The sequence below is a fragment of the Protopterus annectens genome, chromosome 16.part0, assembly GCF_019279795.1.
Source record: "Protopterus annectens isolate FY-2018-M chromosome 16.part0, PAN1.0, whole genome shotgun sequence".
NCBI lineage: Eukaryota > Metazoa > Chordata > Ceratodontiformes > Protopteridae > Protopterus > Protopterus annectens.
The window spans coordinates 633,054,043-633,081,479 of NC_056750.1; the positions used below are offsets into that span (position 1 = coordinate 633,054,043).

Sequence of the window (27,437 nt, forward strand, 5' to 3'; positions counted from 1 at the left end):
AAAAAAGTAAATGAAGTAGCAGCAGTTAAAAGAACCTGTGCATTCTTTTTCCCCTTGCCAACCAAGGCTTTCAGAATACTGTGACTAGTGAGCAGGGAAACAAATAAAAATACATGCATGACTGCAATTGCAAATACAAGCATCTAATGTAAATAAGTAGAGCTACAGTTACAAGGACCTGGTTGTTCCTCTTAAGCTTCTTACAAAGATATGGTTAACGAGCAGGGAAAATAAACTGATCTAATGCACAAAATTGTACTAGCAGTTACAAGAATGTAGGTGTTTGTGAGTACTCTGCACTGTATATAGCCAATGACAATGGATGGATATGTCATTTCTATTCTATTACACTAAACAAGTCAATAAAAAGACCATATACAAACAGCCACTACTTATCTACACAGTGCCACTTTTTCACTGAGCACCCCCTTAAAATCATACAAACACTTCAGTACAAAAACACACACTGCCCTTCACATCCACTTACATAAGAAACACGCAAACTTTTCTAAAATGTACAAGTTATTGCCACTGCAGATAATTTCGGACAAAAAATTTTACATTATAGAAACATACTCAGTTTGTTACTCAGTCCTTGCCAGTCCATTTCTAACATCACAATGTAAGATTTCTGAGATAATGCTTACCTATTTTCCAAACTCAATTTTCAAGGGTATTTGCATAAATGTTCGTAAATATTCTTCTTAATAAAAGTTATTTCGAGCACAAAAAGGGAAATTTGATAGGCTTAAAATGGCCTGCAAAGGCAGCTAGCATAGTATTTATCTACGAAACTGTAATATTCTAATTCGGGATACTAGGAGTGAAGTAAGAAAGCTTTCCCCTATCCTTTTCCTTACCATCTAACATGAAGTACTTTAAAACAATAAAAAACTAGACACAATAAAAAGAATTGTAACTACATATGCATGTATATAAAACTTTGTTTTATTTCTTATTAGGATTCAGCATGTGAGGTGTTTTGATTTGCAAATGTGAACAAGTCCAATCCCAAATAAGTATAACAGACACACTAAAAGAACACCCCTGTTTTGTACAAAACTTTGGGCATGGTCTATTTTTTCAAGCATTTGCCATTATGTACAAAAGTATAAACAGTAAAATAAAAATGATTGTATCTATATGACATAAAGCTAGTTTTCCTCAAAAGCTTCCTCTCATTTCTATCTGGATAAGGCCACCACACTGATATATTAATAAGAAAACACAACTTAAAGCATAACAGGCAAATATTTTATCTGACTTTTTCCATATATGAAATGAATAAATAAATATTAACATTGTACAAGGAAAGTATGTTCTCTCTGCACAATTAGGCCATTGTTTAACCTCCGTGCAAGGTAGAGATGAATACTATGTTATCCTGGTCTTGCAGCACATACTCCAGTTCACCCTGCAAGCAGAAAACAAACACAATATTATAATCAGCTTCTAGTCTGGAGATGTTTTCTAACATACGTCACTTTAGTCATGCCAGCAGTAAGTGAAATATGTATCAAATTTCTGGGTCATTGTAAATTTAACTGTGAAAAATATTTTAGACTAAACAAGTAAAGCAGCTTTTTTCCTTAATGTAAAACAATTTAACCCCCCTTAATCAGAACAGTAAATGATGCAAATTTGGTAATGAGACTTGAAACAACAGTACTTTGTGTGTATATGTTCTGCTTTTCAAGCATTGTTGGCTTGCATGAAATAAAGTATCTCACGCAACTAACACTGTAGGGGTGAAACTGAACACAGCTCATTTGGCACTCTAGTTGTGAACAAGTTAAAATACACTGCTTAGTAGCATGGTAGTTCTTACAGATGCCACAGGAATGAATCAGTCCGAACCAATACTACATCTGAAAAAAAAAAGATGTGCCCTAGAATGGTCTGATACTGGTTCTATGCTGCCTAAGGTAGGAAACTATCAAACGTAGATTAAGTAGTAATTGGTGTACTGAGATTAAGTAGTAATTGGTGTACTCAAAGATTAAGTAGTAATTGGTGTACTGAGATTAAGTAGTATTTGGTGTACTAAGGACAGACTGTACAAAGACAACTTTAAAGTCAGCCATTCTAAGCTCAGTGAACATTGCTAAAAAAAGAACCCGTAAAAGTAAACGTATACTTCTAAAGATTATGGTAGGAGATGGGATAATTTGGTGTGACCAGCGATCCTTATTTTTACAATGAAATGGTTAGTTTAAAGCCTATGTTTACTGAGAGGAGATACCTGGAATATTTGCTGAATGAAACAACGGAAACTGTTAAGGATGAGTGGGTTAGGAAATACAAACCACGTTTGGATATGGGGCAAGTGGGACATGCCAGTCAACTGACCAATTCCGACAATTCCACAGTCAACTTTGAAAGAGCTTGTGTGGTGTAATTTAGTGGTAGTTCATGGTGAGTTAAAAATATCATTAGTCAAAATTGGAAATTTATGAGCGGTAACAACTGAGTGTTTAAAACAATTGGACTAGAGTCTGTGTTTGTTTTTAAAACTTCACATAATTTTAAGAATTTAGTAGAGAACAACAAGGTGGTTAAAGTGAGTAACAATTTAGTACTGGAATCACGAGATGTGTGTTTTTCAAGCAATGTCCTACATTTTAGAAGGGGATTTCATAGCACTAGACAACATTTTGGGTCCTACTTAAACTTTGCAGAAAGGCAACTGATCTACTTTTGGTGTGGTTTACTTAGAGAAGTGCTCCACATTTCCTAGTTTCTACAACACAAAGGCAGAGAGACTTTTCAGGAAGAGTATTTTCAAGCATTACTAGGACATCCAGAATAAGAAATTGAATAATGCCTTAGTCAATCATGTTTAGTTATGTGAAAACTATAAAAAGTTTAGTTTTGGCATTGTGGAAAAAGCAGAACAGAACCCGCACGGTGGGGGTAGTGGGAAAAACAATTCGAATATAAAGAACTTTTAAGGCAGTGGTTCAATCCAACCAGCTGCATGTAGCTAAATTGTGAACTGAGTGTTAAAAAACAATTTAAAGTATTAATAGTATTAATTATAATTTTAAAATATGAATTTATTTACATTACATCTGCTTAGATTACGTTTTTATTTTTCATTTTGTGTAGGGATTTGTTTACATTGTAATTTTTACTGTTTATATTGTCTCCATGATTTTTAGGACTACTGGTTAGACTGGTGAAATGAGGTTGTGGTTTCTTTAAATGTGATATTCTTAGGGTATCATCATCTTATATAAGGAAGTGACATTGTAAGTTTTGTATCCTGATGAAGTCTCTTTGCAGCAACGAAAGCGCTAAATCTATGTGGTGGTGGTAATAAATGGTTGATCATTATTTTTCTCTGAGCTTATTTTTATTCGAACCTTGATTCTGATGTTTGTTGTGGTGACCCACCACTTGTGTTTTGGGGACCACCATGCATCAGTACTTTTTCCTGGATACAGTGGTCTTCTCCAAAGGAGAAATCTGCAACCAAATTATAAAACTACAGACACTAGAAATAAGGTACACGCTTGGAAAGGTACATTTTATTCTTTTACCAAGTCATGTCTTAACAGCAACTCATGAATGCAAAAGCAATCATTTTCTTCAGCTCTGAACAAAAATGCATTTTCCTTCCCAGAACTGTATTTTACAGTCTCAACAACTGAATCACCTTAGACAAGGGTTAAATCATGGAAGAGTTAAAAGTATGGTGCAAAATACTGCAACACAGGAATAATATTTGCCAGTATTTTTAAAGCAGGATTATAATACAATTCAATTATTCTGGCTCATATTCCTTATCTACAGCTCTGTTAGTGATAGTATTAACTTTTTTATTTTACTAGTTTACTAGCAGACATTCCTAGAACACAGCATCTTATGCTCAAGTACTACTTATACCATAATCACTCATTTGTACAAGGATTTTGCTGCCATACTGGCACATAAACACATTTTTTATGGCAGTAAAATGTTTTTTCATTCTGGTATGCTTTCCTGACAGAATCTCTAACACTCAGCCAAATCTACTTCCAAGAGGAAAAATATAGCAAGGGCTTTCTTAAGTTGCTAGAAGACCACTGTGGCCACAGATCACTCTGCATATGGACGGCACACCACTGTAGAAAAGACAGAGGTCAACAGCTTACTGCAGTTTGGGTTGTGTTTGTGAGGCAACATTAAGACAAATTCTGATGCATTCCCATATTCCTCCACCACAAAGGAGGTGGAATATGAAGGGTGATGGGTGTCTTCACATTTGCTGAAGACTTCCAACTCCTATCAGAACACAATTAGAAGTTACTGCCCACAGAAAGGGGGTGTTACTGGATGTTCAGTCCTTTCTATAACTAACAGGGTCTGCAATATACTTACTTGTCTTTTATCTTACTTGCTTAGGCACAATAATATTGCATAAAAAAGACAGACATCAACATGCAATAAATTAAGTTTTAAAAGTACCATTCAAATCTTAAACATGTTTTAGGACTATAAAAACTCATACTATGTCTGACTGAGATAAACTCTTAAAAAGGCAGTATTTTAGGGATCCCTAAATGAGGTTTCAGAAGAACAGGCATAGATAGGGAGGCAGCAGGTTCCACAGGACAGGTGTAAGACAGGCATGAGAGATGGCCAGAAGATATAAGCACTCTTTGGTAACCAATAGCAGCCTCTCACAACTGAACTGGAGTACAGGGCAACAAAAAATCCTAATAAATGAAAGGACCCAGGTTGTCTACAGGCAGATACAAAGGAATCAGTATTCTAAATGTCAACCTTGATGCTAGTGGCAATCAACACAAGTCCGACAGCAAAGGGGTAATACACCTAAAACATTAGGTACTGGTCAGAATGGCTGCTAAATTCTGCACTCGCTGAAAGCAGTTAAGGTCAATATCAAAGAGTATATAGTATAGATTATTGCTGTGATCAAAGCAGTATAAAAACAGAAAAGTACAGTTGTATTAGGAACTCATTACAATTGTAGAAATTCAATATTTTCTGTTGCTGTCTTGAACTCTGGGATTCCTGCCTGCAGGAAGCCTGACATCTTATGTGAGAGCTCTACTTCCCCCTCCTGGCTTTGGCCGACTCCATCACACTCTAAAATGAGGACATCAGTTGTATATGAGAAGTGCTGGCTGCTGCCATCTTCAGAACTTTCTTATGTTGTCTGAACCAGAAAACTTGTGCAGAGGCAGTAGAGCACAAGTGGACCTTGGAGAACCATTTCTAGGGAGCAGTGATCAACCTCATAAGCCCAGCTCTACCTCTCTATGTTCTAAGCAAGTTCAGAGGAAGGAGAGTGCTTGGAAAGGAGGGTACAGAAGGAAGGTGGGGATAAGACAAACAGGATACTCAAAGGAAGAGAGGGGGATGTGGGTAGGATAACTGTGACTGCAGCAGTGAAAGTAGTCAAGCATCTACAATGATATCAAGTTCCTAACAAAACTGTAATATATTCATTGCATTAGTCACTGTTGCAGCCATGACACCTGGGAAGACACACAGAGCTCAAGTTTCATTGAGTGGCTGGTCCTGAGAAGGCTGGAATGCTGAGCAGACCCAGAAAGATGGCTGCGGATAACACCAAGTCATACTGTTTTGAGAGGATATGGACCGATGTCTTGGCTCCTGCTTTCAAAAATGTAATAGCTGATCACACTCCTGCAAGAGGACATGGTTGCTGCAGTGGCTCTACTGGAATGGACCTCAATTCAGCCAGGAAAAGAATAACAGCCTGACTGCTAACGGGCCTCTCCTCCCGGCCCTTTGCAAATGAGAAACAGTTGATCTGACTATCTACCTTGCCATGCCCAACTAAAATCTCAGTTGCCTGAGCACATCCAAAGAATGTACAATCATCTCTACCTTGTTCTGGGGATTTGGAAAGACAAGAAGGTGAATGTCCTAGTTTATGGACAGTTCTGTTACTACATTAAAAATTAAGTTAGGGCTAGTGCATAGCTGACTCTGTCCTTGCGAAAAATAAAGTGTGGTTCTTTGCCTATGACAGCCTGCAATTCTGAAAATTTTTAAGGTGAGGCAACAGCTACCAAAAAAGTACAGTTTTGTACCTACCATAAATGTAGATGTTCGAGGATTCCCTTGCTGCAGTCCTGACAATTGGGTATAGTCCGCGTCCCAGTCGGCCCGAATACCAGAGTATAAGGCTGACGTCGGTCATGGCGCCTTAGACTGGCGTCAGTACGTCAGGGTACTAATGCGCATGACCAACGTCATTTCCTCAGTCTTTTCTTGCCCCAGATGTCAGAAGACCCAAAAAGACAAGTCCCAAAAACAACCTGCACCAAAAAACATGTACAATATATACAAAAATATAAGCATGTAAACTCACCTACACAACCACCCTGAAACACAGAGGGGAAGGAGGGAGGGTAAATTGGACTGCAGCAAGGGAATCCTCGAACATCTACATTTATGGTAGGTACAAAACTGTACTATGTTCTTCGTCTTCCCTTGCTGCAGTCCTGACAATTGGGTAGAATCCCAAAGCAGAGGTAAGGGAGGCTGGCAAATTATAAAGTAGCAGGAGCTGACAACATGCCTTGTAAAACAGCTGTGGCAAAACCAGCTCTAGTCTTAGAGTATATAGGCAGGTGATAATGCCTAGAGAAAGTATGCACTGAACTCCAAGTAGCTGCTTCCAGAATATCCTTAGTTGCCACCCCTTAGAAATGCTGTTGAAGTGGCAGTAGCCCTAGTGGAATGAGGCCTAATCCCAGCTGGAACCTCTTTGCCATGATGGGAATAACAAAATGCAATGCAAAAGCCAATCCACCTAGAAATAGTTTGTTTTGACACAGGCTTGCCCTGTGAACTCAAAGCAAAAGAAACAAGTAACTGCTGAGACTGCCTAAAATCTTTAGTCCTGCTCAAATAATAACGCAATTGCCTGTGTACATCTAAAGTGTGCAAAATCTTTTCCCCTTTATTTTGAGGATCTGCAAAAACGTAGGCAAATGAATAGTTTGGTTTAAAGCCACACTAGAAACCACCTTAGGCATAAAGGAAGGATTAGTACGTAATGATACCCTGTCCTTATGGAAAATCAAAAGGGCTCTACTGCCATAAGGGCCTGCAACTCAGACACCCTTCTTGCAGAAGTAATAGCCAACAGAAAAGCAGTCTTCCATGACAAATATTTCAATTCAGCAGTAGCTGCAGGCTCAAAAGGTTGTAGAGTAAGTTTTTCCAACACAAAATTGAGATCCCAAGCAGGAGTAGGAGCTCTACGTGGGGGTCTTATATTCTTTGCCCCTCTAAGAAACTGCTTGAACAAAGGATGCGAAAACAAAGGTGGGTCACAATCATAGTGAGCTGAAATTGCTGCAGCATGAATCTTTATGGAAGAGAAGGACAAACCTTTGTCCAATAATTCAGTAAGATATTGAAGAGCCACACTCAAATTAGGCTCTGAAATCTCCAAATTCTTTGCTGTACTCCAAAATAAAAATCTCTTCCATTTTTCTGCGTACACTCTCCTAGTACTAGGCCTTCTAGCTTCCATAATCACATTTAAAACTTGTTGAGGAAGCTGAGACCTACCATGCTTCAACACAGAATATGCCAAGCTGTGAGATGAAGAGATTGAAGCTTGACATTGAGCAGATGACCGTCCTTCTGAGATAACAGATGAGGAATCAGAGGTAAAGGCCATGGAGGCTTCTTTACAAGACTCCTTAGAAGTGGGTACCAGTGTTGCCGAGGCCAATCTGGAGCTATCAAAATCATCCTTGGCCTGTCCTGTCTGACCTTTAGTAATACCTTTGGAAGAAGAGGTAGAGGTGGAAAGGCATAGACATGAAGGTTTTTCCAACTGAAAGACAGAGCATCCACTTTCCAAGCTGTGTGATGAAACCCCTTTGTGCAATACTTTGGCAGCTGGTGGTTTAGTGGAGAAGCGAACAGATCTATGTCTGGAGTTCCCCATGACACTGTCAATTTCTGAAATACATGAAGATCCAGTTTCCACTCGTGGGGATCCATGATTTGTCTGCTTAATACATCTGCTAGGGAGTTCTGTGCTCCTGGCAGAAACCTTGCCTGAAGAGTCAGTTGCAGGCTTAACGCAGTCTCCCATAAAATCATTGCTTGCCTGCATAGAGGATAAGAATGTGTTCCCCCTTGCTTGTTGATGTACCACATGACAGTTGTGTTGTCTGTCAGAATCAACACCTGCCCTGGAAGAAGTAACTCCTGAACGCCATCAATGCAAACTGGACTGCTAACATCTCCTTCATGTTGATATGTAGATGCTGTAGTCTGGCAGGCCACTTGTCTTGTATCCACTTTCCATTTAGATGAGCTCCCCAAGCAGTGTCCGAGGCATCTGTCGTTAAAATCTGACTCGCCTCTGGCGGGTCACAGAGAGTCCCTTGTTTAGGTGACATTCCTGAGCCCACCACAAGAATTCCTTTTGAAGGCAAGGTATTATTTGAATGACAGTGTCCAAATCTTGGCAGTGCTGTGTCCATACATTTTTGAGATACCATTGCAGCTTCCTCATATGCAGTTTGGCATTGGGAAGCACCAGAATACAAGATGCCATGAACCCTAATGCTTGAAGGACTGTCCTTGCAGTCAGCACGGACTGATGAGATAGTTGATGGAAGTAAAGTGACAGACTCTTTTGTTTGTCCGGGGTTAAAAAGGCCATCTGGGCTGCTGTATTCAGTCTCACACCCAGAAAGCACATGTCTTGAGAGGGTACTAGACTGGACTTTATTTCGTTCACAGAATACCCTAGGCATCTTAGCACTGCTATGACATATTCCAGATGCTGTAGAAGGTGTTCCTTTTCTTGAGCCAGAATCAGGCAGTCGTCCAAGTAAGGATAAATTTGAATGCCTTGAAGCCTGAAGTAAGCTATCACTGGAGCCAGAACCTTTGTGAATACTCTGGGCAGTAGATAAGCCAAAGGGCAATGCAGAGAACTGATAATGAAAATCTCCAGTTCGAAACCGCAGATACTTTCTGCAACTTAGCCTTATGGGCACATGAAGGTAAGCTTCCTTGAGATCCAAAGTTACCATCCAGTGATCCTTGCCCAGCAGAGGTAACAGTTGCTGTAACGTCAACATCTTGAACTTGGGAATGTCCAGATAAGTGTTGAGGATAGATAAATCCAAAATTGGTCTCCACGTGTTCCCCTTCTTTGGTACTAGGAACAGGCGAGAATAAAATCCAAGCCCCTTTCTGATACAGGGACTGGCTGAATAGCCCCTATCTGGAGTAACTGAGAAACTTGCTTGTGAGCCTCTTTTCTTTGTGGAGGAGGAACATCTGGCATGCCTTTGAAAGGGGCATTGTGTGGAAATAAAATCTGTACCCGTGATGAATGATATCCAGCACCCATCTGTCTTGAGTGATTAAATCCCAATTTTCTTTGAAAAGAGACAATCTTCCTCCCAAAGGAGCTGCCAGACGAGAGTCCACTGGCAGCTGAAAAGGCAGGTCATTGGTTCTGCTTACGAAAGGACTGACCCCTGCCCTCACCAGAAGTCTGAGCAGGTGAACTGTCTGATCTAGGCCTAAACGAACCTTGAGCCCTGCCCCTACCACGTCTAGACCTACCCCTAGACTGGGAACCATAAGCAGGATATGTCCACCCCTTAGCAGGCCAATTTCTACTAAACTTCGGAGGCTGCACCTGCAAAAATCTTTAACAGTCTGCATAGACTTAGCTTTGTCCTCCATTTTCTTTAAAACTGCTTCCACAGGCGGTCCAAACAACACATCAGACTGTAAAGGAGCATCCAAAATCCTGGTCTTAACATGCTCAGCTAAATTCTGATCCTTCAACCATGCATGTCTGCGAAGAACAGAACTAGTAGCAGCCACCCTCGAGGAGGCCTGAACAGCATCAAAACCACACTGCAAAGAATGCTTACCCACTTGTTCAGACACATGAACCAAATCCAGCAATTCTTTACACTCAATACCTTCCGCCAAAGCATCCACCTTAGATTTCAATTGTGAAAGGAGATAATTCTGATATTTCAGCATATGAAACTGACAATTCAACGCCCTCATGGCTAGAGTGGAAGAAGTATATACTTTCTTACCCCACCTATCCAAAGCCCTTGCCTCTTTATCAGAGGGTACAGGATTTTTAACCACAGAAGCTTTAACACCTTTAGGCCCCTGAGAAACAGTTTCTGGGTCCGCCCTGGGACTCTTAAACAAATACTTATGAGCTTCGGGCACCCTATAATACCTATCAGGCTTAACAGGAGCAGGAGGCAAGGAATCAGGGTTCAGAGAAGCCTCTGCAAAACATCCTCCACCACATTCAACACAGGAGGAATAGCTAAGGGCCTATGCTGGGGCAAAACAAGAATTCCCTAAGCCTTTTCTGGAGTCAGAGTAATCTTGGCCTTCCCATTTAAAGTGCTCCCTCATGGAGTGAAGAGTCTCTGAAAATGAAAAATCCTCAGGAGGAGAAGCTGAAGGAGTGGAATCATCCACATCAGAATCAGAATAAGTAGGAAACTCTTGCAAGTCTTCCACAGAAGACTCTGAAGCCTGTGAACACTGTTCAAAACTATCAAACTCCTGTTCCACCCTAGGCCTCTTATCAGGTGGGGGCATAGAACCTCTAATCAGAGTAATCAAATCTTCTGCCATTTTAAGCATATGTTTCTTAGGCACAGAGCCCGAAATGCTAGGAGCAGCCCCTACAGAAGCTGAACTTGGCCTTCCTCTAAAAGAAGCTTTGGCAACAGAAGGAGAGGCCCTAACTACCTTGGGAAGAGAGGGAAGAACAGCTACCTGAGAAGCCCCCTCAGCCTGGCCTACCTCCTGAGAGGGCACATCCTGTAACAGTAAAGTATCTGCCTGAGACTCCATAGAGACTCCTGGCAAAACCTCTGGCTCCCTGAGCCGTCGAAAGGACCGACGTCCGGGACTGCCGGTTCCTCACCCCTAGACTTCACTGTTTTGTCCTTGCGCTTCTTAGATGAAGCAGGCGTCGGAGCATCCGACGGCATAGTATAATTGCAACGCTTCCCAAACACTAACCTAGCACAATCAAGCCTCCTCTTAATAGTGCGCTTGTTAAATCTAGCACAAGAGCGGCAACCAACAACGTCGTGCGCAGGCCCTAAACAAGGTATACACAATGTATGATAATCCCTATGCGGTATCTGCTTCCCACAAGAAATACAGTTATTCACTTTTTCTGACATCCGGTTAAATACTGAGGCAAGAAAAAACCAAAATGTTCCCCAACGGGGTTACTTAGCCAACTCTGTTTTCGGTCTGAAACTCCGGTTTCGGAAAATCTCAGAACGCCAACCTGCACTCGCAAAATTGCTTCTGCATCGGACCATGCGGCAAAAAAGACTGAGGAAATGACGTCGGTCATGCGCATTAGTACCCTGACGTACTGACGTCAGTCTAAGGCGCCATGACCGACGTCAGCCTTATACTCTGGTATTCGGGCCGACTGGGACGCGGACTATACCCAATTGTCAGGACTGCAGCAAGGGAAGACGAAGAACATCGCGGTCTTTCAAGACAGGTACTGGAGGGAGTGCAGAAGCAGCTATTTCAAAGAGTGGGAATGGGAGTTTTTCTAGGACATCCGAGGTCCCATGTAATGAATTTTTCTAGCGATCTAAAATTCAACACTCCCTTCAAGAATTTCTTATCTGTCTGTTGGGAGAAGAGAGGGAGATCCACTTGCAGGCAAGTTGAAATATAAGATACAGATACCTTGAAAGAGTTAGAAAGCGGTCCTTCTCTGCAAGGATTTGAAAGGTAGATGAAAACAAGAGATACCTGTGCTGAATTAGGGTCATAGTCTTCATTAAGGCAAAAGTGCGAGAATCTTTTTCATTCTGAAAGGTAGGATTTCCTTGTGTTAGGTTTTTCAGCATCCATAACAAAGCTTAGCATGGCCTCTAAGAACATGTGCCTGAATGGGAAGAGCACTAGATCTTTCAAACTATCAGCCTTAATGCCCTCAGGTCTGGATTAAAAGCAAAGACTTTTTGTTTTGAGTTAACAGCTCCACATGCAGAGTAACAGTTTGGTTTTGGGACAGAAGCAGTGTTAACATGGCAAAAAAAAAAGCTTTCCCTCTTTCCCTCCTTGACCTTCTGTAATATCTTGGAGATATGAGGATCTGAAAAGTAGTGCAGAGAAACAGACCCATCATTATGTCATGTCCAGAAAAACGTCCTTGTTACTTATTTATGTGGATCACACTGTGTCCTGCTCAGCATATCTGCCAAGCCATTCTCCTAAGACTTGATGTAATTTGTCCACAGGGTCAGGCCTGAATTCTGGACTATTTCCTAAGCCTAAACTGCTTATCAGTATAGTAGGTAGGTAGGAAATGGGTACTCCCTGTTTGTTTATGTAGCATTCACTTTGGCATTGTCTGTGAGGATGTTTAAGTTTCCCCGAGTCCAAATTTATTTGAATGCTTTGAGGGCTAATACCACTTCGACCAACTCTAACACTAATGCGTCTTCTTGTTCCACGAACTTTGAATGCTCAAGTCTCCGGCATGCATTCCCCTGGTTGCATCAGATCAATCCATGGTGAGGGTCTGCGTCCCTGGGCCAATTTGAAGGGTATTCCCAAATTCATGTGTATTTGTTTTGCCTACTAAGGTAGCTCTTTGCTTATGCAAGGTATGAGGGTATTGTATGTGTGAAGAAAATGACAACACTGTCATCTGTGTTACCTTGTATTGTATACAAGCATGTCTAATTGTGAAAGTGTAAATAAATGTTTAAAATGTTGAGTAATTCCCTGTTTATACAAAATATTTTAAGAATCTGCTAGTGTTTTGATACATTTCTGATTGCATGAGTTTGTGAAGGAGATTCTAAAGTGCAAACTGTCTGTGAAGAATCAGCTGATCAGTAGGTGGTGCCATTTGAATGTTCCTGGTTGCTAGGTGATTATTTGAACAGATGATTAACAAGAAAAATAACTTTTTTAAACAGTTGATTGTTATTTTTAAAATAAGACAGCTGAAACTGTTAACCTGGACTACAAAAGAGACTGCTGAAGTCAGTTGAAGGGCAGTTAGTTAAAAGTTGCAGTCAGTTACAGTGCTGTGCAGTGGACACTCAAAAAAGGACTCATCAAAAACTGTAAGCCTGCCTTTGCCTTGCTGTTATGTTTTAGATTAGATCAGGGACAGTATTCTCTAATTAGATTAGGAAAGTTGAGTTATTTAGAGTTTTTCTAAAATGATCCTATCCTACAGTTTAATTTTATATTTCCTGGTGATTGAATTTTGGTGTTTATTGAAAGTTACTGATTTACATTTTTTAGTAATCATTTTACTTCTTATTAAATGTTTTTCATTACTTCACATTGTGGCTGGACAATCAGTGTATTCCTTAGAGATTAGAGAGTGTTTATACCTGTTTAATTCTGCCTAGATCATCTTGAATGCATGCCTGCTTCTAGTAATAGCTATTATTTACTTAATTTTTAATAACTGTTCACCCTTTGAAAGACATAGACCTGTCCGACTCTGTGAATCTGTGTCAGGCTTCCCATAAGTGTTTGAGTGTGTGAAATTTGAATTTATTTGAGTGTGAGCAAGTCACAGGTCTTAAACTGGAACACATTGCTCTGAGTGCATAATAGGGATGACATTTGGGGTGGACAGAGGTATATAGACCAGTCCCAGAAAACAGAGCGTGTTCCTGTTGTGCTCTTAAGGGAAATTATGGAATTTTACTCGTGTGCTATGTGCTCTGGTGCTTTTTCATGACGTCCCCACACTAAGATCAGTGGTGAGAATTGAGGCTCCTTAATTACTGACCCAGGTTTAAGTGAGGGACATCACATACAGGTGGCAGTCCAATGGGATGCTAACTGGATGTCACATTATGCTTCAGAGATTGGGTGTGCTGACACCATATGTTCCTAAAATATCACTGCAGTTTCTTTGTAGGTAATCTTGCTACTGGAACCATTATGCCTAAGGCCATGTACCCCAGAACAGTCTTGAATTCCCTTTATGTGTTCTACTTTGAGACTACTCACAGGTAGTATGACAATCAGAGGACTTTGTCCTGGAGAAGAAAGGCTCTCTGTTAGTCTCTGTCTAGTAACATCCCCAGGAACATATGACTTGTCCAAGTCAGGTATGCCTTTTGGCAAATTAAGACAGATGCCTAGGTCTTTGATACATGGTACAGTCAACTATACAGCTTTCTGTATTACCCCTAGAGTTTGCCTGAAGCAGGAAATCATCTAAAAAGGGTTAGTTATGAATGCCCTGGACCCAGGCACTCTGTGAAGACATGTCAAGTCAAACTGCAAGGCGGTGAACTGACAGTGAGCTCCTCTACCTTGAGGTCTTAAAAATTCTCCATACACCTCTGCAATGGGAATATGGAGACAGGCATCCTTTATATGCATGGTGACTAGAAGGGCTTGGTGGAATAGAACAGCAGGACCAACAGAATAAGCATTTTTGAATTTTGCTGCTTTTAAGAATCTGTTCAATCTTGACAGGTCTACAACTGTTCTCAAGGTGCCTTCTTTCCTTTGTGCAAGCAAAAAGGCTGGAGTAAAATCCTGTATCTTGTTCACCATTAGGTACTCTTTCTGTAGCACTTTTAGCTAGAAGGTTATTAGCTAAGTGAGCTTGTTCTTTGGGAACTGGAGGAACTTCTGAGAATTGGGATCTTCTTAGGAACTGAAGTTTGTACCCTTTCAAAATGGTAAGGACCCACTAGTCTTGGATGATGGCCTTCCATGCATCTTCAGAGAGATGCCCAAGTTGACCTCTATTTTTATGGGAAGACAAGCAGTTAGAGGAGGGAAGATGGACTATGGGTCAGAATGGGGTTGTTAGGGGAGAGGGAGGGATAACCTTTACGTAGTCCCAACTTTTCCTGATGGGTGCTATAATTAGGAGGGTCTCAAACTGTTCCCTTTACTTGCCATTTCTTTCCTGCAGCATGCTCTTTTTTGTGAGAATTGCCTTTTCCCTGTTTAGGGAAGAAACATCCTTTTGACGGGTAGCTTTTTGATATATTACGGAGGCTGGGAATGAAAAAAGGCTGTTTTACAGACATGTTTTCTCTTTCACCTCCATCTCTTTTAAACACTTTTATCCAGCTGGGGGTTCAAAGAAGACACCCTTGTCTAGTAATGCATCCAGGAGGTCCACTTTTACATGGTCTGGCAGGTGGCTGGGTCCTCATTCAGGCATATCTCCTAATTACAGACCCACAAGCTGCTGCTCTGGCTAATGTATCAGAGCTCCATTTCATGGAGTTCTTGGCAACCTGAATACTGAGGATGAGTAGCTCAGACATTTCCCCTTTCAGTTCATTCTCTATGATTCTCTGCTGTAGGATTTCAGCTGAGGTAAGAGAGACTTCTGAAACTTCAGCTTGCAAGGCTGGCAGTTACAGGCCCTGGAGGCCAGAAAAGTAGAGGTGTAGGGTTTTTTTCTAAAAACAGTCAAGTGCCCTGCTCTCCCAGTCACTGAACATGGGGATCTTGGATGGAAATGAAGAGATTCTCTTGCTGGAATCCAGTGACACCATAGCAGGATCAGCTAAAAGTTTCTTGTTCAAAGATTTATGGAAAAGCCTGTAGAAAAGGTCAAGGTCAGACTTCCTAGGGGCAAGGGAAGAAAATTTGATGCCACTGATGTGCAGATGAACATACAACAGGAGGATATGGCTCAGGCAGGTTCATAATGTCTGTATCATAAAAGGGCTTGTAAGAACTCCCCTGCCTCCCATTTGAAGGTGTTCTTCATCTTGGGAAAATTGTCTACACATTAATGAGACATCACCTGCTGTAGAAACAAGGATGGGGTGCCCTTGCCATTAGTTGAAAGTATAATAGGGAAGACATCTGTCTGAACCCTCCTCTGAGGTAGGTTCAGTTTTCTTCCTTTCAGCAAGTTCCCATGACAGCAAAAGGATTTTTACGGCAAGCTGCTTTGTTTTCAGAAGACTCAAGAAATCCTGCACCAGCTGGGATGTAACCTAACTAATAAACTAGAATGAGGTACCATTCAATTTTAACTGTGGAAGGTTGCTTGGAACTCTTTGGCCTCAACAGTACTAGGCAGTTTCCTTAGAGGACTTAAAGGTCTTGGGCATCTGCCCATGTCACGGCTGGTAATACCAGTTAGCTGTCAGAGGCCTTAGGCCATGCACATATGCTTAATACCTCGCACATATGCTTAATACCTCTATTCAAGTCTCCACTAACCACTCTGAGAATAAATGAATTTTGGGATACCATCCTCCCCCTTTGCTAACAATGATATGTGCATCAGGTCCACAGGCTTTTAGGGAGGCTGCAGGACTGACTGACAGCACTGTGGATTTGGCCCATGAGGAAATACCAGTATCCACATGGCTACCACTAAAGGAGTAATATTAGTAGCTTTGGCATTAACTTACTCTGTATGAGGGCTGCAAACATGCCTATCCAATCATAGTGTCACACAACCTATTGACACCCCCCAGACACCAAAAGGTTGTTGTTAGCTTCCCTTCATTTCTCCCCAGGGCACTTCTCCAAGAAATTTTGTTTGGAAGAGCAGCTAGTACAGGCTCTGGCTGACACTACTGCAGAATGGGAAAGAGCCTGCAGCTTCCTTAGAGCTAGACCATCCCATGGGATGCAAGACTGTCCTACTGGTTAAAATGTACACAACTGTACATGTAGTGCTATACACCATGACAGAACAAATAATATGAATAGAAATCCTTTTGTGGGATTTGCTTAGTGCACTCAAGGTAATCATTAACCTTTTTATATTCACCATCACACATCTATAATCAATAATAAACAGATAAACAAAGCTTTCCCCAATGAGGTACTTAGCTGGCTTCCTAGACGCAATCCAGCATGCTGCACTGATGACATCTGTAGAATTAAAAAAAAACACACCATGGAGCCAAAACAGTGTAACAGCTAAACCACATTCATCTAGAAAGGGGGACTTCATTTGCAAGCTTTTAGAGCTGGAAAGCACATTTATTCTAAATTACTGGACTATGCAACCTACGGGCATGAATCTGGAGGTTAACTTGAACTTTTAGGGTCTCTTTGTTAGTACATTTCAACAACAAATGTTTGGCAAAATAAAATTTAGAAGCCTTTTTAAATAAGATTATATGGAACAAGAGAATTTTGTACTTGTCACACTGGATAATATTTGTAGGTTATGTATCATGCACTTAAAGGAATTTTGATAATGATTGTTTACTAGCAATGTTCAATTAATTGTGTGGTGGCACTTGTATAAAAAAAAAAAAAGATTTGCTTGGTGTAAGAAATTATTCCATGAAGGTGAAAAGCCGAGGTACCAGAAGCACCAGCTATTAAATATTTTATAGCCGAGTGAACAGCTTGGCTCCATGGTGTGTGTTTCTTTGAATTTTATCTAGTTTTGAGATTTCACAGTGTTTGCCATGTCTTTGATGGGGGATGAAGCTGTTCCAAAGTGTTTTCTGCACCACAGTGGAGCAAGACAAGTTTTTCTTCTTGGATTTGCTAAGAGAAAGAGACTTGGTGTTGTAGGGGGACATAAGCAGATCAGAGCAAGGTTGACCCCACTGGCTGAAAATCTGATCTGCTACTTCTAGACTGAGGGACCACTTGTGAGGAAGGATGACAGAACTGCTCAACCTGTCTGCTAGAAAACTGGACTTCCCTGGAATGTATGTTGCTATCAAAAAGTGGTGAGATGAAATCCCCCATTACCACATTCTCATTGTCTCTTGACATAAGTGGTAGGATTCTATTCCACTCTGTTTGTGGATATACCAAACCAATAACATGTTGGCCATCTGGATAGAAATCATACCCTACAGTAGGAAGGCTGCTCTAATCTTTAAGATGCTGATGTGAAGACTGCCCTATGTTGAAGACCACAAGCCTTGGATCTTCTTTCCCAAGAAATGCCCCCCACCACCAAAGGTGGGAAACATACATGGTCACCATGGCCTGAGGAGAAGGCAGAATAAAAGGCATCCCTGAGATACAATTGATGAATCCAGACACTATCACAGGTTCATAGGAGGTTACTAAGCTATTGGCCTCTAGGGGCTGTATAAGCCTAGCCATGTTATACCCTTGTTCTCTTACTGACCAAGTTGTACGGTCTGTATTTTCAGTGCAAGACTATGATCAGCACCGACTGCCCTTATCCAAGAGGGACATAGGTGACACCCCCGGGGTAAATTTACGGTCTCCCATTCAGTTGTCTACATTACACTTAAATAGGGTCATTGAGAAGCTTTGTTTTATGTGAATTGCAAGTTTGTTCCAGAGGACAGGCAACCTCTGGGAGACATATCTGTCTCTCCAGCTTTTCCTGTTAATGCCACAGGCTAGGTTAAGATCCCTAGAGTGAGTGAATCTTATCCCATTTGACTTACGGATGTGCAACATTTCCACTGGGGCAAGGTCCGAGACTACTCTGCAGGCCAGGCCCAAGTCACCTGTCAGCAGCCTATAAGAAACAGACTACAGTGATAGGGCCTTCAGTATGTCCATGTAGGTCATGAGTTGAAGGTCCTGAATTTGTTGAGTGAGAAAACTCTGAGGTCTCTCCAGCTGCTGCAGGTGTCTGGTGAGGTACATGCAGAAGGGAGTGTTGTATTCTATTAGTGGTCTGATGAGTAATGAGTAAAGGAGTTATAACATCCTTAGCTCTCGATGCAATGCCCTTACTTATGAGATGTGCAACATAGAAGGCCTACCTTACCACTATGGACACATGGTGATCAAAGTTAAGGTTGCCATCAACCTGTGTTCCCAAATCTCTCATCACAGAGTTTTAGTTAAGGGGTACTGTTAATTTTGTAATTTACCATGACTTCCCTTTGCCGAAAGGGATTATAATGCATTATTTTGCATTTAGTTTAAGTCCGTGGCTTTGGCACCAATCATTTGTCTGCGGAAGCCCTTTTTGCAGTATTTCAACATCACTGGGGGACTTAGTGATTGTACCCAGTTTGCAGTCATCAGTGAACTTGGAAAGCCACAGGGCATCTATTTTCACCTGGACGTCTGAGAAACAGAATCCAAACAGTAGGGACCCAGCACAGATCCTTGTGGTACATCACTAGTAACTGGTCTGCGGGTACAGGAGGAATCCCCAACTCTGACTGTATACATTCTGTTAGTGAGCCAGTTGGCCACCCATCTAGTGACATATGGGTTAATTCCCAGCTGGGAGAAATTCTCAATGATGCCCGAGTGGGAGATTGTGTCAAAAGCCTTGGCTCAGTCAAGACAGGCTGTATGTACTGTTTTGCCTTTATCCAGGGCTTTGACGACATTCTCAAAGAAGTCCACTAGGTTTAATAAGCATGATCTATCCTTAACGAAGCCAACTGGGTCGGATCAAGAGTCTGAAAGTCACTTATATCTTTGTTGACAAGTTCCATGAGGATTCTCTCCATGGCCTTGCAGATAAGGCTGTTTAGGCTTATAGTTCTATAGTTCCTAGGGTGTTTAGGCTCATAGTTCTATAGTTTCCAGATGAACCCCTTTGTGCAAGGGAATTATTGTTGTTGTTTTCCACTCTGCTGGGACAAAGCCTGTACTTAAACTGTGGTTGAAAAGAGTGTCAAGTGGTTCTGCTAGGTATGGGTGTTTATACAGGTCATTTGTCGACATCTCTGTATAGAAGTCATTGCTGGCAGTGGTAGCAGGAGGTTTGAAACTATTTATGCCATCACTTAGAAGGCTACAGTTTGCTTTGGAGACATTTTTCATCCTTTTTGCTCTTGAGTGGGGATCAGGTATGATTGTTACTTCAAACGAAACTGATTTATGATCACACCTCGAGGGTAGCACATACGGGGGGGGTTGTGCAGTGTTGGTGAGTAGTATGTCTAGCACATTTGAGCCCCTTGTGGGGGTGCAGACTATCTGTTCCAGAGCATTTGTATTAAAGTCCAGGAACCTTAGGCCGAGCATGTTTGTGTTCATATACGAGTTCCAATCGATGGACAGTTGATATCACACATGATCAAGGTGTTTGGCTGTATAGTGAGTGACTCAAGTAAGTCCAGGTAGGCAGAGTAGTTCTCGTAGTTCATGGTGGGGGACCTATAGCTAACAATGATATGGAAGGGGGTTTTACCTACAGTTAGTTGGCTATAGAGTAGCTCTAGGGAGTCATACTGTTCGACAATCGAGGTGTATTTGTCTTTAATGGAGATAGATGCACCTCCATCTTTGGATCTTTTACGGCTTGCTTTGAGGTCTGAATATGTGGGAGACATTGTAGCCTTTCATGGCCAGGTTGCTGTCTGCAGCCTTGAACCATGTCTCTGTGAATGCACAGACATCAGAAAGAAACCTGGAGGATCTAGCAGAGCAGAAAGACAGAGAGAGAGATCCCTAGGGATCTGTGAGGGTCCCTGATTCCAATCAAGGAAACCACCGTGAAAAACTTTTTAAAAGCAAACTTCACGTTACTTAAGACCAAGGTGGAAAGGTTCACAGCCCCCATGCTAAAGGACAATGCTGTCCAAGCTGCTGAATCCTTTACAAAGGCACTCTATGAGCACCTGCAAGAATGCATGGATCGTGCTATCCCAAGCAAAACCAAGACTCACTCCTTCAAGAAAAGGAAACCAGTCTGGTGGACTCCTGCCATAGACAAGCTATACAATAGGAGGAGGAAACTAGCACAGAAAAGAGTAAAATCCCAAGAAGGAAAGACATCCCTGATCAGTACCAGCAAGAAACTATGATCCCTCATAAAATCATCCAAGGCTAGCTTCGAAAGAAAAATTGCCAAAGACTCCAAAGATAACCACAAAGCATTATTTAGTTATGTCAAGAATCTAAGTGGAAACTCTCAGATCTGCTCTGAGTTAGTGCAGAATGGCACAAAATACACTGAACCGACTGATATTGCCAACATTCTTGCAGACAGGTTTAGTACAAACTTTACTCCCCTCTCACCTCCTAAAGGGCCCATAACCATACCTGAAGAATGTAGAGCCCCGGCAATCACTGACACACAGGTTAAAACAGCCCTCTCCAAAGCCAAAAACACAGCTTCAATGGGACCAGACGGTGTCCCAGGCTGTGTCTTACACGAACTCCAAAATGAACTAACCCCTCACCTAAACACACTGTTCAAACTCAGCCTCTCTACAGGCTATGTACCCATAGAGGGGCGCACAGCAACGGTTATCCCACTCCACAAAGTTGGAGCCACAACGGACCCCAGGAACTATCTCCCTATAAGCCTGACTAGCCTGGTCTGCAAGGCTATTGAGCGCATCATCATGGAACTCATTAACAGAGACATTGGGAACCTCCAAACATTGGACCCTACCCGGTTTGGCTTTGTTAAAGGCAGATTATGCCTCCTAAACCTAGTGGACTTCTTTGAGACAGTTACCAAGGCTTTAGATGAGGGAAAGATGGTCCACACAGCCTACCTAGACCTCGCAAAGGCTTTCAACACCATTCTCCATTCTGGTATTATAGACAAGCTCACCAGCCTGAACATAAACCCCTACGTCATGAGATGGATTGCCAATTGGCTCATGGATAGAACCCACACGGTGAGAGTTGCAGGCTGTAGGCTCTAACTCTAAACCGGTTACAAGTGGCATCCCCCAGGGCTCAGTCCTGGGACCCCTCCTGTTCGGTATATACTTCTCAGAGGTACAGGCAGCAACAGGAGGACTATGGCTGACCATGTTCGCAGACGACTGCACACTGGGGGCCATAATTGACTCTCTGGCTGATACAGACATCCTCCAGAAGGGTCTCACTGAGACGGATACCTGGTGTCAAAAACATGGCCTCAAGCTAAATGCCAAAAAGTGCATAGTCATCCCCTTTGAAAAAAACAAAGTACCCGCGAATTACCACATACATGGTAGTCCCCTAAATACAGAAAATGTAATAAGGGATCTGGGGACCCAAGTAGATAGTAATCTCTACTTTGATAATCATATTGCCAAGGTGGTTAGAAAATCCTTCTATGTGGCCCACTTAATCACAAAAGGGTTCGCATCTAGAACAAAAGAGGTTATTGTGCCCCTCTACTTATCACTCATCAGACCCATCATAGAGTACAACGCCCCATTTGGGATGTACCTTACAAGACACCTGCAACAGCTGGAAAGACCACAGAAGTACCTCACCGAGAGGATTACTGGCTTCAAAGAGATGCCCTATGTATCCCGACTGAAGAAACTCCAGCTGTACTTGGTTGCATACTGCTTACTCAGAGGTGATCTCTGCCTGACATACAAGGCCATGTCCAACCCAGAATTGATGGACATGCTCCACCTAAAAAAAAAAAAAAAAAAAAAAATTCCTGAGAGCCACATGCTCTAGTGATCTAAACCTCACCACAATGATAAATAGGACGTGCTGGAGGGATATATTCCTGCCCCAGAGACTCTCCATGCTTTGGAACAGGATTCCAATCTACATTAGGCAGAACCCCTCACTAACACTCAAGAGAAACCTTGACGAGTGGATGGGAAACAGAAAATTTACCCCGAGGATCACTGCAGTGGCTCTGCTGGACAGAGGCACAGGGAACTAATCTAAGGGGGCGGCGAAAGCCAACACATTCTGGCTGGGCTTACAGATGCCCTTGGGTAAATAGCCTAGTACTCACCTATGAACCTATAAGAAGAAGCAATGGAGGAAGGCCTAGCAATCCAATGGAAAAATCTCTCCTGGAGAATAGAAGATCTTAGTCTAGTTAACAGCAGCCCCAAGAAGAAATAAGATACCAGCAGAGGAGGCTACTGAACCCAGTTAGGACAGTTTCTGATGTGATGACCAGATCTGAAAATTTTGTTGACTTCAGAGCTGGAAATGATGAAAAGGAACAATCTGGAGGCTGTTTCTTTGTTTTTTATCTTCTCTCTCATTTTCTTTTGCTTTCTCATCCCAGGCATGATCACTTTTTTTTAGAAAGAGGAGAGGCAAGAGGAGAAGATGCAGAGGGGTGAGATAGGGGTACATCTCCTGCTGAGGCAGAGAGAAATCCATTTAACACCAATTTGTTTCTCCTCTCAATAATGGCCCTGTGACCAAAGGCCTCAATAATGCTGCACCATTCCTCTAAGTGTGCAGCTCCCAAGCAGTAAACACATCTAGTATGCTCACTGGTATTAGCCACCAGCTACACACTTTTTTGAAACCTGACTGTTTTTCAGACATGTTGGCAAATTTATTGAAGGGAAATAGAGAAATTGTTAAAAGGGTCAAATCAATCAAAATAATCACCCCAAAAAAGGGGAAGATCACTAGGGTGAAAAATACATAATTACTGTCAATATTTTGTTAGTATTTTTGTTCTGTACAAAAGTTCCTCTTTAGTGGCCAGGTACTACAAATAATTCAGTTTTTTGTCAACACCCTTAAATAAAATCTGTCATTATATGCGGAAACATTTGGCTCTATATTAAAACAACTACACTATGGCATTAACAGAACACCTACAAAGTGGCAGGGAACATAAACAATTAAAAGATTTACAAGATGGGTTCACCAAATCCTCTGTCGTCTCTGTATAACCCATCCCATCTTTTTATTCGGTGCTCATTTTACAATCTATACAGCTGATCTTCATTTTATACTGTCTAAACATTACTTGAATCTGCTGACCATATTAATACCAAGAACTCAGCATTGCAACTATTCCAAATTTCGGCACACCTTCTGTAAATAAAAAATATTTCATGTACCAGCTGACCATCTCAGCAGTTCGCTTATTTTATATTACTTCTCTCATATCTAATACAAATTGTAGCTCATTCCTGCCTGCCAATCATCAGCCACCTCTTGGACATCTGACCAATTTGCTCCATCATTACAGAGGACAAGAGTTAGCCAAGAGGGACCATTATTAAAAGGTAGCCATTGGGGTGGTTTGAGTTTTTCCTTATGCAGCCTTATACCCTTGTGCACGATTGTCTAAGCATGGGAAGGAGGTGTGCAGCAGACTAACCAATGCAGCAGGTTATACTTCACTTCCACAATGGAGGCAAACACCCCCATGCCATGCACCAACCATGAGGCATGGCAGGTAGTCCCTCAGTTTCCACTTGAGAAACTACTCTATCCCAATGTGTTCCATGAATACCCAAAACCCACCTTTCCACCCTGGAACAGGTGAGCAGATCACACCCATCCAGTCCTCTCTCGCCATACTCATTTTTTCTAGTGCTGAGGCCACTAATCAATTCAGGGTTGCCTGGGTTACAAGTCAGGGATCCATCCCTCTCTGCCATGCACCCAGGCACAGCTCATGCCCTAGAGTTGGTGAAAACATTATCTTCTCAAAATGCAGACAGAGAGAACAGACACCAAGAGCTAAACTATAATGCAATACAATGTAAATAAAATGTGAATAGGTGTTCAGACAGAACACACTCAAGTTTTACTGCTATCTTGCTTTAACTTTATTCATCTGTTAGTCGGTAAACCAACTAGACAAAGGCCTCTTTCCAGGGCTGCCACAGGAGTACAGCCCAAGTGACTTGCTGAGCTTCGCACATTAGGCAGATGGAGGCTGTAGGATTCAAACTCTGGGCTTGTTTGCAGCTCACAGCCTTACTACTCTGTGCTGAACTGCTATAACTTACATTAAAAAACATGAGCTAAACATTTTATTATTTCAAAAAAGTCTGATTTCATTAAAAATCATTGTAAAACTAAAATAAACTAACAAAAATAAGAGATTTTTTAACGTCACGGTTTTGGTCATATTAATAAACACTTAACAACAAATACAATGTTGAACAAATGAGCTGCCAAGTTTTTTTTTTTTTTTTTTTGCATCAGATCAGAAAATAGCAAAAAGAGAAAAAGTTTTAATAAAATACAGACCATCAATTCCCAGTCGGTGTCGTTGACAAGAATCAAAATCCCAGGCCTCCTGTAAGATAGAGACACGGGTGCATTATTATTACAAAGAAGTAAAAAACAATTCTCACACACAGCTGCAATATAATAAAGTCATGAAAAATGATACAGTATTAATATTCCCTTATGTATTGCATTTTTTCAAATTAGTGAAGCAACCTGTCAGATCTGCACAGAAATACTAAAGATATAAATAACAATTCATGATAGATCCAGGATTGCCACATTTGTATTGTCCCATCTCCTGATAAACAAGCTACCCTCAAAGTACAGTAATTGTGCCCGCTTTTTCCAACTGCTCCAACCCCTTTACAAATCATACCAACAGCCTTGCGGTTCCAGTCCTGACAATGCACATTCTTAAATGTAATGAGCATTTGAGACAGCGCCTTATATAACTAACCTTTACGTGTATTTAAAGGAAGTTCTAGTGGTTAAGCAGGCAAAACAAAAAAGAAATGATGTACTGCAAACTAAACTAACTTCTACATAAAGTAAATACCAGCTCTATGTTCAAAATGTGATCTGTTAAGCTCTTCTTAGACAACTGCATTATTAAATAACATTTTGTATTACATTTATCTTTATATTTATTTTGCCATGGTTCAGCTCTCAATATCATACATTTAATAAGTACAATAATATTCATAATGGCTGCTAACCCTTACGGCACAATAATTACTTTTTCACAGACATTTTCAGTGTTTAAATGACACCCTAGGGAAGCCAAGAACAAATGGATGACCAGGTAGACTGCCTTAATAAAGGTACAGTGGGATGTCAGTGAAGAAGCTGGGCTACCGGTAAAGCCTTGAGAAAGGCTGTGCGTACCTGAGCGTTTGTGGTTGAAGGCGGAGTAAAGCCTGAGTAAAGCCTTTAGAAAGGCTTCGTATACAGGTCGTAGTTCTGGCTGGTCAGGTCGCCTGGTGAGAGGAACCACTAGTGTGGCAGCTAGAAATCAAAGATGAAACACACAGAAAAAACAGGCAAAACAACGTAAAGGTGGCTCGGCTAAGGAGCTCTGCTCGCCGTGGTGGCAAAAAATCAACGTAGTCGAAGTTCAGATTCTAGAAGGTCGTACTTTATTGAAGTAGAAAGTACCAGAAGTATAATCACCATCGACGCGTAGTTCCTTAATGGAAAGAGTGATCCTGAGGATTTCCTTTTATAAGAGTGCCTGGGGGTGTGTCAGTGGGAGCCAATCAAGTGTGGGTGAAAAAACCTTTATTGTGATTGGGCATGACAACTTGACATCACACCTTACAATCTGATAGGTTAGATACCCTGAGCCAGCTCATACGTGGTTAGTAGAATCACTCTAAACCTACAACAGTGAAGTTCTGAGATTAGCTAAAATAAATGTAGTTAACTAAAAATAGTTTTGCTGGAAAAAAATCGACCCTTGCTGGTAAAATACATTGTTAGGCTACACTTTTCGAAATCTTCGTCAGGATGGTGGACGACCTAAAAGAGCATAATAAGCAAAGCCGAGCATACTAGAGAAATAGCAACAACAGGTATGTAAAATAAGAAACAGGCTAGAAAACCAAAAAAATAATAAGACCAAAAAATAAGATACAGAAACTAAAAAGAGAAACAAAATAGTGAAAAATTCTTAAATAATGGATATCAATAGAAACTAATGTATTAAGATATGGAACTGAATGAGGGCTGTTAATTAAAAAAAACAATCTTAAAAAGGCACTGATTGAGCTCAACAGTCTACCTCCAGCCCATGGTCTGATATTTCCCCTGGCAAATTCGGACTCATTTGTTTTTGGTCAATGGTTCATTTATATATATTTTTTTGTCTTTCATGTCCTTCATGTTTTCCACAATGGTTCAGTATTACTGTTTTTTTCGTGTCTTTCTAGCTTTTCAGGTTACATATCAGTGCCTTTTTAAGATTGTTTTTTTAATTAACAGCCCTCATTCAGTTCCATATCATAATACATTAGTTTCTATTGATATCCATTATTTAAGAATTTTTCACTATTTTGTTTCTCTTTTTAGTTTCTGTATCTTATTTTTTGGATATCTAGCCTGGTTCTTATTTTTTGGTCTTATTATTTTTTTGGTTTTCTAGCCTGTTTCTTATTTTACATACATGTTGTTGCTATTTCTCTAGTATGCTCGGCTTTGCTGCTTATGCTCTTTTAGGTCGTCCACCATCCTGACGAAGATTTCGAAAAGTGTAGCCTAACAATGTATTTTACCAGGAAGGGCTAATTTTTTTCCAGCAAGACTATTTTTAGTTAACTACATTTTTTTAGCTAATTTTAGCTAATCTCAGAACTTCACTATTGTAGGTTTAGAGTGATTTTACTAATCACGTATGAGCTGGCTCAGGGCATCTAACCTATCATATTGAAAGGTGTGATGTCAAGTTGTCATGCCCAATCACAATAAAGGTTTTTTCACCCACACTTGATTGGCTCCCACTGACACACCCCCAGGTACTCTTATAAAAGGAAATCCTCAGGATCACTCTTTCCATTAAGGAACTAGCTTCGATGGTGATTGTACTTCTGGTACTTTTTGCT

The 27,437-nt window shown here is 41.2% G+C and overlaps 1 protein-coding gene across 2 annotated transcripts in view; it reads right to left on the reverse strand.

Annotated features, from left to right (window-relative positions):
• Window positions 1-926: 926 nt before the first annotated feature.
• URM1 (ubiquitin related modifier 1) overlaps window positions 927-27,437 on the reverse strand; it is a 341,964-nt gene continuing 315,453 nt past the window's right edge. For both annotated transcript variants that reach the window (XM_044057802.1, XM_044057801.1), the window contains exons 4-5: window positions 24,859-24,907; window positions 927-1,414 (exon numbers count right to left, since the gene is read on the reverse strand). In XM_044057802.1, the coding sequence (XP_043913737.1) occupies window positions 1,346-1,414; window positions 24,859-24,907 (118 nt within the window). In that variant the 3' untranslated portion in view covers window positions 927-1,345. The remainder of the gene's footprint in view (window positions 1,415-24,858; window positions 24,908-27,437) is intronic.